Source organism: Coregonus lavaretus (assembly GCF_964263955.1).
Source record: "Coregonus lavaretus genome assembly, chromosome: 36".
In the NCBI taxonomy this organism is placed as follows: Eukaryota; Metazoa; Chordata; class Actinopteri; order Salmoniformes; family Salmonidae; genus Coregonus; species Coregonus lavaretus.
In genome coordinates this window covers 24,984,249-25,000,781 of record NC_140023.1, presented here as the reverse complement: position 1 = coordinate 25,000,781, position 16,533 = coordinate 24,984,249, and the positions used below count along the sequence as shown (strand labels likewise).

At 42.4% G+C, this 16,533-nt stretch overlaps 2 protein-coding genes across 3 annotated transcripts in view; both read left to right on the top strand.

The window, feature by feature from the left end:
- Window positions 1-16,533, top strand: part of LOC311110835 (A-type potassium channel modulatory protein KCNIP2-like) — a gene marked incomplete at both ends in the record, with an annotated part of 225,235 nt that overhangs the window by 128,606 nt on the left and 80,096 nt on the right. The gene's annotated exons all lie outside the window — the stretch shown is intronic.
- On the top strand, window positions 13,726-15,285 carry LOC311110833 (general transcription factor II-I repeat domain-containing protein 2-like). Its single transcript, XM_084153418.1, has 2 exons — window positions 13,726-14,712; window positions 14,893-15,285. The coding sequence occupies exon 1, from the start codon at window positions 13,785-13,787 to the stop codon at window positions 14,697-14,699; it is 915 nt and encodes a 304-aa protein (XP_084009544.1). The 5' UTR covers window positions 13,726-13,784; the 3' UTR covers window positions 14,700-14,712; window positions 14,893-15,285.

The following is a 16,533-nucleotide window of genomic DNA, read 5'->3' as shown; positions in this document are numbered from 1 at the left end:
TTTGTTTAATTTCTTGTTTGTTTCACAATAAAAAATATGTTGCATCTTCAAAGTGGTAGGCATGTTGTGTAAATCAAATGATACAAACCCCCCAAAAAATCCATTTTAATTCCAGGTTGTAAGGCAACAAAATAGGAAAAATGGCAAGGGGGGTGAAAACTTTTGCAAGCCACTCTAGACAATCTATAAAATGTTACAATAGATAACATTTACTAGATGGATACACAAGTTTTAGACCACCAGTCCCTGATTAGAGGGGAAGGATGAAAACCTGTAGGTCCACAGTTCAACGCAATAACTGAGTTCAACCGAGGTCAAAACAATGCCTTTTGTAAAAGTTAATTATAGGGAACCACTTTTAATGCCACACAGTTTGAGCAAGCCATAGGGATCCCACATTCAATTATTAGTAGAGTGAACCAAATGTAGTTTTTCTGCCTTCCACCATTTCTGAGGAGGATGAAGGGAGGGAGAGAACTCTAACTGTGATAATTAAGCTGGCTTGCACAGCATATACCTTCTTTTTGAGGTGTTCTCCTCTCTGCCTTAGGACTGTTATATTGTTGTGTAACCATCTCTACTTGGACTAACAGACATGAAACACTATTCGGCAAATCTCTCTCTCTCTCTCTTTGTTCTCTCCTCTTTCTCTCAGTGCCTCTGGGCTGTCTGTCTGTTGTTTTGTGTTGTTCGTCTGACTTATTTTATTGTCTGTCTGATAAGATATTCATTGGGTTGTGTCATTCTCTGAATGGCAAGAGACCAAATGTCCAGGCAATCCTTGGCCTATATCTGATTCATTACATGTTAAACCGCTGAGCTAAAGCCTAGGCAGCTCAGAGAGCTGACACAAGTATTTTAGGTCTCAAGCGAGGTTACTCATTACCTGAGTGCAGTTCAATGAACCACCTCTGCTATAGCTATAATCTATGCCAGTAGAGTAAAGTAACAGGAGCACATATTCTATTGTCTTCTTGTTTTGCCAGACGGCTAATCTGCCATTCTCCGATTGAAGGGTATGAGCTTTGTTTTTGTTGTCTTTTGTCTCTCTCATTAGCTTCAGTTAGGGGCTAATTCCGACCTGAGTTAAGCATGTGTAAATGGAACATAATTCCCATTTTATGCACTTTTTTCTATATGTGTATTGTGACCTTGAACTTAAGCATTAAAATAGCATGCTATTCACCCACTATTCGTTCGGGGTGGAGATCTAAGAAATGAAGATGTGGCGGATGTGTGTCTACAGATACGCCATATTCTGACCTGGACGAGGAAACCATGAATAAGGCATCTACAGGGCTCTACGCTCTACGCTGACTTTTTTACAGCACGTGTGGGCCTAAGTGGAAACATGTAGGCTCACACTAAGAAATGTAGGAGCACAAGAAAATATACACTAATTATACAAAAGTATGTGGACACAACTTCAAATTAGTGGATTCGGCTATTTCAGCCACACCCGTTGCTGACAGGTGTATAAAATCGAGCACACAGCCATGCAATCTCCATAGACAAACATTGTCAGTAGAATGGCCTTACTGTAGAGCTCAGTGACTTTCAATGTGGCACCGTCCTAGGATGCCACCTTTCCAACAAGTCAATTCGTCAAATTTCTGCCCTGCTAGAGCTGCCCCGGTCAACTGTAAGTGCTGTTATTGTGAAGTGGAAACGTCTACCAGCAACAAAGGCTCAGCCGTGAAGTGGTAGGCCATACAAGCTCACAGAACGGGACCGCTGAGTGCTGAAGCGCATAGTGCGTAAAAATCGTCTGTCCTCAGTTGCAACATTCACTACCGAGTTCCAAACTGCCTCTGGAAGCAATGTCAGCACAATAACTGTTCGTCGGGAGCTTCAAGAAATGAGTTTTCATGGCCGAGCAGCCAGACACAAGCCTAAGATCACCATGCGCAATGCCAAGCATCGGCTGGAGTGGTGTAAAGTTTGCCGCCATTGGACTCTGGAGCAGTGGAAACGTGTTCTCTGGAGTGATGAATCACGCTACACCATCAGGAAGTCCGACTAATCTGGGTTTGGCGGATGCCAGGAGAACTTTACCTGCCGAATGCATAGTGCCAACTGCAAAGTTTGGTGGAGTACAAATAATGGTCTGGGGCTGTTTTTCATGGTTCAGGCTAGGCCCATAGTTCCAGCGAAGGGAAATCTTAACTCTACAGCATACAATGACGTTCTAGACAATTCTGTGCTTCCAACATTGTGGCAACAATTTGGGGAAGGCCCTTTTCTGTTTCAGCATGACAATGCCCCTGTGCACAAAGCAAGGTCCATACAGAAATGGTTTGTTGAGATCGGTGTGGAAAAACTTGACTGGTGTAGAAAAACTTGACTGGCCTGAACAGAGCCCTGACCTCAACCCCATCGAACACCTTTGGGATGAATTGGAACGCCGACTGCGAGCCAGGCCTAATCTCCCAACATCAGTGCCCGACCTCACTAAATGCTCTTGTGGCTGAATGGAAGCAAGTCCCCGCAGCAATGTTCCAACATCTAGTGGAAAGCCTTCCCAGAAGAGTGGAGGCTGTTATAGCAGCAAAGGTGGGACCAACTCCATATTAACATCCATGATTCTGGAACGAGATGTTCGACGAGCAGGTTTCCACATACTTTTGGTCATGTAGTGTATTTGAGATATTAAAGCTAGAATCAAAAACAATCTAGGCACACTGGTGCTCCTAAATTCAAATTCCAGTTCGCACAGCAGAATTTTTAGGTCCATATGCGAGAAAAATGGTCACACTGTAGAGCCCTGATCTACTTCATTTTTTAACAATAGAAATAACAGCATTTTCCACGCACTGTAATTTATAAATTGATAAGAGCTATTGATAAGAGCTAGGTAAATGAGTAATCCGTTTGGAGAAGGGGATTGTAAATACACATAGCAATTGTTTTAGATTATTTTTCCTTATGATCCCTGGAGACAAATGTGAAACTAGTCATATGGAATCAAACAAAAAATTATATCAACATGACAAACAGTGCCTTCAGAAAGTATTCATACCCCTTGACTTATTCCACATTTTGTTGTGTTACCCTGAATACAAAATTTATTAAATATATTTTCTTACGCATGCCTTTCCTACGCACTTCTCAGTAGATGGTATTCAGACTTACCTTATGCGGGTGTGTAACGGGCTTTGCAGGTGTGGTTCCCTAGTGCAAGCTGAATAAATGTAATTCAAACGCTGAAAACCCTCCCACTTGCTGGCCAACAGATGTTCTCATGGAGTTTTCATTAGATTTATCTTAAGCCATCCCTTTAAATTGGGAAGTATGTATGAATCATACAAAAACAGGTTTGGAGAGCCTTTACACACAAAATATATTCATGAATCAAAAATACAGTGGTTTGATTCATTCTGAAAATTGCCACATTCAGTTCTTTAACCCATGGTAATCACAGGAGGGTTGGTGCCACCTTAATTGGGGAGAACAGGCTCGTGGTAATGACTGGAGCGGAATCAGTGGAATGGTATCAAATACATCAAACACATGGTTTCCATGTGTTTGATGCCATTCCATTCACTCCATTCCAGCCATTATTATGAGCCGTCCTCCCCTCAGCAGCCTCCACTGATGGTAATGTAGGAAGATTAGAGTATATATAATTATAATAGGAGAATAGTGTACAATAGTAGGCTATACCCTTGTCTATTGCCTGTGCTAACCATGGAACTGTGTGATAACACAGCCAAGTGTTGCACCATGTGTCGGGTTCAAACTGTTACGGCTTGGTTTGCGCTCTGCTCCATAATGAATAAAGTAGCATATACGTTTTAAATATATACACTACCTGTTAAAAGTTTTAGAACACCTACTCATTCAAGGGTTTTTCTTTATTTTTACTATTTTCTACATTGTAGAATAATAGTGAAGACATCAAAAGTATGAAATAACACATATGTAATCATGTATTAACAAAACGTGTTAAACAAATCAAAATATATTTTCTATTTGAGATTCTTCAAATATCCACCCTTTGCCTTGATGACAGCTTTGCACACTCTTAGGATTCTCTCAACCAGCTTCATGAGGTAGTCACCTGGAATGCATTTCAATTAACAGGTGTGCCTTCTTAAAAGTTAATTTGTGGGATTTATTTCCTTCTTAACGCATTTGAGCCGATCAGTTGTGTTGTGACAAGATAAGGGGGTATACAGAAGATAGCCCTATTTGGTAAAAGACCAAGTCCATATTATGGCAAGAACAGATGAAATAAGCAAAGAGAAACGACAGTCCATCATTACTTTAAGACATGAAGGTCAGTCAATATGGGACATTTCAAGAAAAGTTTCTTCAAGTGCAGTCGCAAAAACCATCAAGCGCTATGATGAAACTGGCTCTCATGAGGACCGCCACAGAAATGGAAGACCCAGAATTACCTCTGCTGCAGAGGATAAGTTAATTAGAGTTACCTGCCTCAGATATTGCAGCCCAAAAAAATGCTTCACAGAGTTCAAGTAACAGACACATCTCAACATCAACTGTTCAGAGGAGACCGTGTGAATCAGGCCTTCATGGTCGAATTGCTGCAAAGAAACCACTACTAAAGGACACCAATAATAAGCAGAGACTTGCTTGGGCCAAGAAACACGAGCAATGGACATTAGACCGGTGGAAATGTGTCCTTTGGTTCCAATCGCCGTGTCTTTGTGAGACGTGGTGGGGGTGAACAGATTATCTCTGCATGTGTTTTTCCCACCGTAAAGCATGGAGGAGGAGGTGTTATGGTGTGGGGGTGCTTTGCTGGTGACACTGTCTGTGATTTATTTAGAAATCAAGTAACAGACACACCAGCATGGCTACCACAGCATTCTGCAGCGATAATCCATCCCATCTGGTTTGGGTTTAGTGAGATTATCATTTGTTTTTCAACAGGACAATGACCCAACACACCTCCAGGCTGTGTAAGGGCTATTTTACCAAGAAGGAGAGTGATGGAGTGCTGCATCAGATGACCTGGCCTCCACAATCCCCCGACCTCAACCAGATTGAGATGGTTTGGGATGAGTCGGACCGCAGAGTGAAGGAAAAGCAGCCATCAAGTGCTCAGCATATGTGGGAACTCCTTCAAGACTGTTGGAGAAGCATTCCAGGTGAAGCTGGTTGAGAGAATGCCAAGAGTGTGCAAAGCTGTCATCAAGGCAAAGGGTGGCTATTTAAAGAATCTCAAATATAAAATATATTTTGATTTGTTTAACACTTTTTGGGTTAATACATGATTCCATATGTGTTATTTCATAGTTTTAATGTCTTCACTATTATTCTACAATGTAGAAAATAGTCAAAATAATGAAAAACCCTTGAATGAGTAGGTGTTCTAAAACTTTTGACCGGTACTGTATATATTATCAACTGTTACTAATGATCCTCATTAACAACCACATGGCCATGACGGCGTTTACAGAGGAAACAAATGAAGGTAAACAAAACATTGTAATTAAATAGAAGGATAAGTCAGGTACCAATTGAATTGAACTAACAGTAAATTGGCAGTTGAATATGTGTTATTATTAGGCCTATTGACGGTTGATACTGATAGTAGTATTTAACATGATAAAAATAGGAAACAGAGAAAGTTGGAGTAGCCTAGAATGAAGATATTCAAGAGTGCCCATCCCTGCAAGTTAAAAGGTTGTACATATAATTTAAATTCTGCATAATGGCCCAGCATTTGATAAACTTTACTGTGGGAAAGTTGATATGTTGACATGCTTCAGATTGCTGCCATATGACTGGTTTCACATTTGTCACCAGCGATTATAAGGTAAAATATATCTAAAACAATATTTACAATTCCCTTATCCAAATGGATTACTCATTTACCTAGATCTTATCAATAGCTCTTATCAAGTTGTAAATTACAGTGCATGGAGAATGGTGCTCTTTCTATAGGAAAAACATAAGTAGATGCTTTTTCCACTTGGAACCGGGTCAAGTTGGTGGAATTATTAGGGAATTAAGTCAAGGTCAAAATACGGCATATCTGTAGACACACCTCCGCCACACCTTACTTTATTCAATCTCCACCCAAAATGAATAGCAGGTGAATTGCACGCTATTCTCATGCTTAAATTCAAGGTCAGAATACTTATAGAGAGGAAAGTGCATAAAAAGGAATAATGTTCCTTTTACGCACGCTTAACTAGGATCGGAGGAGGTCAGAGACCTGGCCATGTGGTGCCAGGATAACAACCTCACCCTCAATGTGACCAAGACAAAGGAGATGATTGTGGACTACAGGAAAAAAAAAGAGGACTAAGCACGCCCCCATTCTCATCGACGGGGCTGTAGTGGAACAGGTTGAGAGCTTCAAGGTAATTAGTGGCCACATCACCAACGAACTATCATGGTCCAAACACACCAAGACAGTCGTGAAGAGGGCACGACAAAGCCTATTCCCCCTCAGGAGACTGAAAAGATTTGGCATGGGTCCTCAGATCCTCAAAAAATTCTACAGATCCACCATCGAGAGCATCCTGACTGGTTGCATCACCGCCTGGTATGGCAACTGCTCGGCCTCCGAGGGTAGTGCGTACGGCCCAGTACATCATTGGGGCCAAGCTTCCTGCCATCCAGGACCTTTATACCAGGCGATGTCAGAGGAAGGCCTTCAAAATTGTCAAAGACTCCAGCCACCCTAGTCACCCTAGTCATAGACTGTTCTCTCTGCTACCGCACGGCAAGCGGTACCGGAGCGCCAAGTCTAGTTCCAAAAGACTTCTCAACAGCTTCTACCCCCAAGCCATAAGACTCCTGAACAGCTAATCAAATGGCTACCCAGACTATTTGCACTGCCCCCAACCCCCCCCCCACCCCATCTTTTTACGCTGCTGCTACTCTGTTTATTATTTATGCATAGTCACTTTAACTCTACCCACATGTCCATATTAACTCAACTACCTCAACTAGCCGGTGCCCCCGCACATTGACTCTGCACCGGTACCCCCGTGTATATAGCCTCCCTACTGTTATTTTATTTGACTTCTGCTCTTTTTTTCTCAACACGTTTTTGTTGTTTTATTTGACTTTTTATTAAAAATAAATGCATTGTCGGTTAAGGGCTGTAAGTAAGCATTTTGCGGTAATGTCTACACCTGTTGTATTCGGCGCATGTGGCAAATAAAATTTGATTTGATTTGATTTGGAATCAGAACCATAGAGAACAGGGCTGACTGATAACAAACTAATTTACTGGAGATAAAGTATTGTACACATGCATGGCGAAGCACACACACACAAACACACAGCCACTCACTGTGGTGATGGAAAGAATAGAGGATAGGGAGGGGAGGAAGAGAGGAGGAGAAGAAGCACAAACCGTGGTGGCGAGGTAGGCAACACACAGCACACAGCAACACAGTGAGTCGACCAGTAGCAGTAATTAGTCAGAGAGTGACATGGTGCTAAAGGAAACAGAGGGTTCATTCTTCAGTCTCCTGGGAACGTTAATACACACTCCTAATGAATGACCTCCGATTACACAGCCCATATGGTGCTGTACTTATCTACACACATGCACACAGGCACGCACGCGCACACACACACACACACATAAACAAACACACTACATGCAGTACATCATATATCAGTGGTTCACTAACAAGGAAATACATTTTCACCTGCTTTGTAACAGCTTCTTACAGTACTTGTATTTCTTTCTTGCACATTACTAAGTTGCACAGTGAATACTTGCACAGCACTTCTCTCTTGCTGCAAGTTCTACCTGTACCTTGAACAGATGATCCAATTACTGATGACTACACAGAAATGTGAATGTAATCAAAAAGAGACCTATGTTAGACCTATTTTAGTCATCCCTTTTTTAACCTTGATGCACTTTTATATCCCTAATGATGTTAACGATATCCTTATCTGACTTTTAATGCAGTATAAGCCTATATTATAATACATTTAGTATAATACTGATGATATCACCTTCTGCTCAGCTCCCTTTTTCTTCCTGCCCATCTCTCCCGCTTCGGTTTCTCTTCTTTATTAAATGGACACAAACTGTCAACATATAATAGACCATGAATAAACCATACGCTGGCTGACGTGAAAAGCACTGAAGAGTTGGGGAAGAGTTGTTTGTGTGAAATGACTAACGGACTGTAGCATTTTATCCCTGCTTGTGTCAATAGTCTCCACAGGAGAGGAAATGTTTATTTCCATAAAGAGAAATCCCTCAAAACAAACCGCATGTCTTCATAGTGGGACTCCCTGTGTATCTGTCTATTTCATCAGAGAGAATAGAGGAGACACTCTGCTGTGTATTTGTGTTGGTGTATGTGTGTGTGTGCATGTGTGTAACGCTCTGATATGACTGTATAATAGGCAATATCAGGACCCAGCAGGAGGCCAGAACGAAGCCTGGGGGTTGGATAGAGAAGAGGATGGAGGCCAGAGTGAGGACTGGAGGTTGGGTAGAGATGGATCCCAGTCATGGTGATGGGTTTGGGATGGCCAGAGTGTGGCTTGGGGGTTGGATAGAGATGGATCTAGGGCCCAGTCCAGAAACAAACCCCTCTTTCAACTTGTATAGATCCGAGAGGATTGTATTGGTAGGCTAGTAAATATGACAGAAGGTCCAACATTGCTTATCACAGGTGGAGCTACTACCATTTTGTTAATAACTTTCCAATATTTCCACAAGTCTTATATCGTTGTATCATTGTTGTATAGTGTTATTTTAAAGTAGGATATTGTTCAATGAGGACTAGTGTTTTATTTCCAGTTAATCTGAGGTCATTTAAGTACACCTATAGTTATAGTAGCAAGTCAATGGCTTACACTCACCGGACAGTTTATTAGGTACATCCATCTAGTACCGGGTCGGACCCCCCTTTGCCTCCAGAGCAGCTGGAATTATTCGGGGCATTCTACAAGGTGTCGGAAACTTTCCACAGGGATGTTGGTCTGACGCGATGGGATCACACAGTTTCTGCAGATTGGACGGCGGTACATTCATGCTGCGAATAGCCCGTTCTATCTCATCCAAAATATTCTCTATTTGGTTGAGGTCTGGAGAATGCGTAAGTAAACTGAACTCGCTGTCATGTTCCAGGCAATGTTGTGAAACCCGGTGTGGTCGTCTGCTGCAATAGCAATATCCGTGACAAGGATCAACGAGTTGTGCGTAACGAGATGTCGTTCTGCACACCACCGTTGTACTGTGCCATTATTTGTCTGTTTGTGGCCCGCCTGTTAGCTTGCACGATTCTTGCCATTCTCCTTCGACCTCTCTCATCAACAAGCTGTTTTCGCCCACAGGACTACTGCTGACTGGAAGTTTTTTGTTTGTTGCACCATTGTCGGTAAACCCTAGACACTGTTGTGTGTGAAAAGCCCAGGAGGGCGTTTCTGAGATACTGGATCCGGTGCGCCTGGCACCGACGAGCATACCACGCTCAAAGTCACTTAGGTCACTCGTTTTGCCTATTCTAACGTTCAATCGAACAGTAACTGAATGCCTTGATGCCTGTCTGCCTGCTTTATATAGCAAGCCAATGCCACGTGACTCAATGTCTGTAGAAGGGATCCATTTTCGTGAACGTGGTAGCGTACCTAATAAACTGGCTGGTAAGTGTATATGGATATCACAGGGAGATCATTCAAGATTGACTTTGCAATTGGACGTCTGTCCATGTCCTGAGGGTGACTCTGGATCGGAAGGTCATGTGTTCAATCCCAGTGGTAGACATTTGTTTTTTGTTTTAAGCCTATCCCAAATCTTAACCCTTACCTTAACCACTTAAAAACACTTTTAAATTTGACGTTTGGTGAAACGGAACGATGCTGAGCAGGAGGAGCAACCAAGGGTGTGAAAAATCCTTCGAAATTTGACGTTTGGAGCCACTTCGAAATTTGACGTTTGGAGAAACATGGATAAACATTACAATCTGAAGTCAAATTGGTAAAACCGTGAGATATTGTTGGAATATCATTTGTAGCTCTGCTATTTTTCTTACTGAACTCTGACAGGTAACACTTTGTTAACAAGTCAGGACTCTTGCTTTTCACGTTTCGTCAATGTGGTGTGTGTATGTGCATGTGCGTGCTTGTGTTACATTAAAGGCCCAGCGCAGTCAAAAATGTGATTTTCCTGTGTTTTATATATATTTCCACACTATAAGGTTGGAATAATACTGTGAAATTGTGAAAATAATGATAAGGCCTTTTAATGTAAGAGCTGTTTGAAAAGACCGCCTGAAATTTCTGCCTGTTTTTGTGGGATGGAGTTCTGGCATCACCAGGCGGTAAATTAGTTAATAGACCAATAAGAAAGAAAGTTCCAAACCTTTCTGCCAGTAACAGCTAGTTTTCAGTTTTCCCCTCCCCACTCAGACCACTCCCAGACAGTCCTAGCAAAATTCTTGATTGAGAAATTGCTCTTTGCTAAGAAGCTAGTTTTGTTTCTTTTTGAGCTTTTTAATTGTAACAATCACAGTAAGGTACTTAAAGCCAGTCTAAAATAGGGATGTTGCAGTGACTATTACCGCTACACCAGCACTCATGAGTCATGACCGTATTCCTATGAAGCCAGAAGTATTTTAATTTGAAGCGCGCCATATTGCTGAATGGGGCTGAATGACACCAAAAAAAAAACCGCTAAGCATCATGGTGAAAGTGGCAAAGGATCCTGGTCGATGTACTGTAGTCATTTTCCTCCTGCCTGAGAAAGTCAACCTTACTGTCTATGGTACAAGGGTGCGAGCGTCCTTGTAGCTTGCTGGCCTGGGATTGGTCTGTCAGCACGTGGATCACTATTTCATTAAATATGTCGATATGTAGCGGCAGGTAGCTTAGTGGTTAAGAGCGTAGTGCCAGAAACCGAAAGGTTGCTGGTTCTAATCCCCGAGCAGACTAGGTGAAAAATCTGTCGATGTGCCCTTCAGCAAGGCTCCTGTAATTGCTCCTGTAAGTCGCTCTGTATAAGAGTGTCTGCTAAATGACTGAAATGTAAAAATATGTAGCGAACTTTAAAATAATTCACTGTGGGGATCGAACTAGATCATAAACACATTTTAGAGCCCAAAACGGCCATAAAAAAAGAAAATCTTTGGCTGTTCCGGCTATCGTAATTTACATAGGCTTTCTAGGGCAGACCAGGGCTTTTGGCACCACTAGGTTGCTCCAGACCGGACCATGAGGGCCTGGAGATTTCGTCATGGCTACACTAGGTCATCACGTCGCCTGGCTGAGAAATCAGCTGCAAAATGTAAAGATATAAACCAAAATATAAAATGTGTTACTTTATTTTGCACTTACTGAGTTTAGCTTTAATTGTTACCCAGAAATGATTTGATATTGAGATAAAAAAACGGCTGCATTGGACCTTTAACACCACTGAAAGATCACATCCAATTTTATTAAGGACACACTTTTTCCCCCTCCAGATGTAGATTTGTGAAGATTCTCACTCATTTTATCACCCAGAATTTAATTGATTCCCTTTCTAAATCTGTAACTTCTCTGTCTCTCACTGACACCTCCTGCTCTCACCTCACACTCACACTCACACTTGCACATACAGTTGAAGTCGGAAGTTTACATACACTTAGGTTGGAGTCATTAAAACTTGTTTTTCAACCACTCCACCAATTTCTTGTTAACAAACTATAGTTTTGGCAAGTCGGTTCGGACATCTACTTTGTGGATGACACAAATAATTTTTCCAACAATTGTTTACAGACAGATTATTTCACTTATAATTCACTGTATCACAATTCCAGTGGGTCAGAAGTGTACATACACTGGCTTTAAACAGCTTGGAAAATTCCAGAAAATGATGTCATGGCTTTAGAGGCTTCGGCTAATTGACATCATTTGAGTCAATTGGAGGTGTACCTGTGGATGTATTTCAAGGCCTACCTTCAAACTCAGTGCCTCTTTGCTTGACATCATGGGAAAATCAAAAGAAATCAGCCAAGACCTCAGAATTCAAATTGTAGACCTCCACAAGTCTGGTTCATCCTTGGGAGCAATTTCCCAAACGCCTGAAGGTACATTTTACATTTTAGTCATTTAGCAGACGCTCTTATCCAGAGCAACTTACAGTTAGTGAGTGCATACCTCTTTTTTTTTTGGCCCCCTGTCGGAATCGAACCCACAACCCTGGTGTTGCAAGCGCCATGCTCTACCAACTGAGTACAATGTTAATCTGTACAAACAATAGTACGCCAATATAAACACAATGGGACCACGCAGCCGTCATACCGCTCAGGAAGAAGACGCGTTCTGTCTCCTAGAGATGAACGTACTTTGGTGCGAAAAGTGCAAATCAATCTCAGAACAACAGCAAAGGACCTTGTGAAGATGCTGGAGGAAACAGGTACAAAAGTATCTATATCCACAGTAAAACAAGTCCTTAATCGACATAACCTGAAAGGCCGCTCAGCAAGGAAGAAGCCACTGCTCCAAAACCGCCATAAAAAAGCCAGACTACAGTTTGCAACTGCACATGGGGACAAAGATCGTACTTTTTGGAGAAATGTCCTCTGGTCTGATAAAACAAAAATAGAACTGTTTGGCCATAATGACCATCGTTATGTTTGGAGAAAAAAGGGGAACGCTTGCAAGCCGAAGAACACCATCCCAACCGTGAAGCACAGGGGTGGCAGCATCATGCTGTGGGGGTGCTTTGCTGCAGGAGGGACTGATGCACTTCACAAAATAGATGGCATCATGAGGAAGGAAAATTATGTGGATATATTGAAGCAACATCTCAAGACATTAGTCAGGAAGTTAAAGCTCGGTCGCAAATGGGTCTTCCAAATGAACAGTGACCCCAAGCATACTTCCAAAGTTGTGGCAAAATGGCTTAAGGACAACAAAGTCAAGGTATTGGAGTGGCCATCACAAAGCCCTGACCTCAATCCTATAGAGCAGTGGTCACCAAACTACGGCCCGCGGGCCGGATACGGCCCGTCAGCACATTTGGCCCGGCCCTCTGAACAATCCCAGAGACGCTATCGGATTTTTTTCCTATTTGGCCTCCAGAAAAAAAATCCTAGGCCCGGCCCTGTCAAAGAGAGAACGGAATAATGGCGAAAAGGTTAGGTAAGAGAAAAATTGATTCAGAATGCAGGGTATCAAAGCTAAAAAGTGGACTACTATCTCAGCAGAATACATTTGTACGCCAAGCTCAGCTGAACCAGGCATCCGTTCGGGCCAGCTTTCGGGTTGCTAAACTGATAGCAAGCAGCGGTAAGCCTTTCACTGACGGAGAGTTTGTTAAGAAATGTATGGATGCTGTCGCGGAGGAGGTGTGTCCCGAGAAGAAAGATGCATTTAATGCCGTAAGTCTGTCGGCGAGTACAATCACCAGACGCGTTGAAGAAATCGGGAGTAATGTATATGCCCAGCTGCAGCAGAAGACGAAAGAATTTGACTTTTTTTCATTAGCACTGGATGAGAGCACGGACGTGCAAGACACAGCGCAACTGCTCATTTTTATTCGTGGAGTTAGCGCAAACTTTGAGATATGCGAGGAGCTGGCAGCCCTCCAAAGTCTCAAAGGGACTACAACGGGAGAGGATATTTTTGACAAAGTGTGCCAAACCATGGAGAAGTTGGACCTGGACTGGTCAAAGCTAGCTAGCATCACGACTGACGGGGCTCCTAGCATGGTGGGCGAAACTCGCGGTCTAATAGGACGCATGAACCGGGAGTTGGAAAAAAGGGGTCTCACCGGCCCGCTACGAGTCCACTGCCTAATTCACCAGCAAGCACTGTGCTGCAAAGTGTTGACGTGGGATTCTGTAATGAAGGTTGTGGTGTCGTGCATAAACTTCATCAGAGCAAAGGGACTTAAACACAGGCAGTTCCAAGAATTCCTGTCTGAACTGGAGTCTACGCACGGAGATGTGCTGTACTACACAGAGGTCCGATGGCTGAGCCGGGGCAGAGTTTTGAGGCGTTTTTACGAGCTGCTACCCGAAATTAACGCATTTCTTCATTTAAAAGACAAAACGGTCCCAGAGCTGATCGACCCAGAATGGAAATGGCACCTCGCATTTTTAACAGACGTGACAGAAATACTTAACAGCCTTAACTTGCAGCTACAAGGCGAGGGGAAACTCATTTGCGACATGTATTCACACATAAAAGCATTTGAGGTGAAATTAGCGCTGCTTTTGGAACAAGTGAAAAAGCGCAACTTCGTCCATCTTCCTGCTACCCAAAACCTGTCGACAGAGAACCCAGCGGTCCCGTTCCCAGCTGAAAAGTGCGTGGAAGCACTGGAAATGCTGAAGGCGGAGTTCGGTGTGCGATTCAGTGAACTACATGTTCATGCAAAAGAAATCCGTCTTTTTCAGAACCCCTTTGTTGCCGACATTGATGAAGCCCAGCCTTCATATCAGTTTGAGTTGGCTGAGTTACAGAACTGTGATGTTCTGAAAGACGCATTCAAGCCCAACAGTCTCATTGACTTCTATGCCGCCCTCCCAAACGACACATATCCAAACATCAAAAAACACGCAATGAAAATGTCCACAGTTTTTGGCAGCACGTATATCTGCGAGAAAACCTTTTCTCGCATGAAACTGCTGAAAACTCCGATGAGATCAAGATTGACAGATGAACATTTGCATCAGTGCTTGAGACTGGCTGTAACTAGAATGGAACCTGATATTCAACTTCTCACCAGCCAGATGCAGGCCCACAGTTCACACTGATGAACATACATAGGTAAGCTCACTTTTCTGACTTGAATGAGTCATTCTGAGCATAAACAAATATAATCATAATAAAATCTACTGGGATAAAATCCATCTTTACAACCATACTGGTAGTGAAATGTATTGTGCTGTGTAGGTGCTGTATCACTTAGTTCAGTTTCTCAACCTGCTTCCTTTGTGGTTTTCACAGGGAAGTTGATGAGAGAGAGCTGCAAACAGCGGTGTCTACAAGCCTACTGGAACCTACAAAAGGATTATAAGGAAGGAACACAAGAACTTTAAGAGACTGCTCATATGTGTCAGAGAGATTCTGCTCTGACAACTGAGCTGAACTTTTATCTGTTAAGATTGTGCATGGCACAACAGAAAGTTAATGTTCCATGGCTTTTTTTTCTATGAAGAACCCAGAGAGAGTTATTTAGTTATTATTTATTTCATAAATAGTGTTATTTATTTCCTGTTTTTTCTGTGAAGAACTCAGAGAGGGTTATTTAGTTATTATTTATTTCATTAATAGTGTTATTATTTGTTTCCTGACTTTTTTTCTGTAAAGAACCTGGAAAGGGTTATTTGGTTATGTGTGGCTTTCTTGAAAACAATAAATGTTTTAAGCTCCCCTACGATCGTCACACTTTTTCTGTTACAAACTGACACCGGCCCCCCATCAGAGAAGGGAAAAGTTATGTGGCCCTCACAGGAAAAAGTTTGGGGACCCCTGCTATAGAGCATTTGTGGGCAGAACTGAAAAAGCGTGTGCGAGCAAGGAGGCCTACAAACCTGACTCAGTTACACCAACTCTGTCAGGAGGAATGGGCCAAATTTCACCCAACTTATTGTGGGAAGCTTGTGGAAGGCTCCCCAAAATGTTTGACCCAAGTTAAACAATTTAAAGGCAATGCTACCAAATACTAATTGAGTATATGTAAACTTCTGACCCACTGGGAATGTGATTATAGAAATAAAAGCTGAAATAAATCATTCTCTCTACTATTATTCTGACATTTCACATTCTTAAAATAAAGTGGTGATCCTAGCTGACCTAAAACAGGGAATTTAATGTCAGGAATTGTGAAAAACTGAGTTTAAATGTATTTGGCTAAGGTGTATGTAAACTTCTGATTTCAACTGTAAGAATAGGTAATTTTACCAGAGAAATTACAGATAAGTGACAATGTAACAAATAGAAAACTATTTGCGGAGATGCTTAGAACCTAAATGGCCATAGTCTGTAATTCACTTCAGTTATTGTTGGAAAGAATGAGAATACTGGGAATACTTGTAATGTTATCTGAGTTCAGAAAAACTCTTTGTGCGTGTCATCTCTTCTCCTTCATCTCTGCCCTACTGACTATCTGCCCGTCTGCTGCATGCTTCACTTCTGTCATGCTCTCATCTCGCTTTTGTCTCGGTCACGCTGAGTGTCTCCGCAGCAGCCTCACTGCCATAATCTGCTCTCCTCGTCTCACCTTGCCTCATTTTATGCTCTAAATCCAGACCTCAAGGACTACACTGTTTCTGTTATTTCACTCCTCTCCCTCGTTTCTGTCTAACAAATGATTTTAAGTCACTTTTGACAAAGCAACACTCACTAGTCTCCAGTATTAATGCTATAGGGAATTTCGAGCCCAAACTCCAGTGGATTACGTGCTGTCCAGGCGTTTTTAGAATGGTGAAGTTATGCCACGGTTTGACATATTAATTCCATGGCAAGTTCCAACCGTCCACTAGGGGAAACGCGAGTGCCTGTTACCATCTTGTAGGCTCAAGCAAGGGCGTTGGGGATGGGGGTGAGGACAGGCTTAAACCGTGGGCTATAGCTCCGAATATCTCG

Coding starts and splice junctions, on each gene's coding strand:
- LOC311110833 (XM_084153418.1), top strand. CDS start 13,785: ATGAAGGTTGTGGTGTCGTGCATAAACTTCATCAGAGCAAAGGGACTT.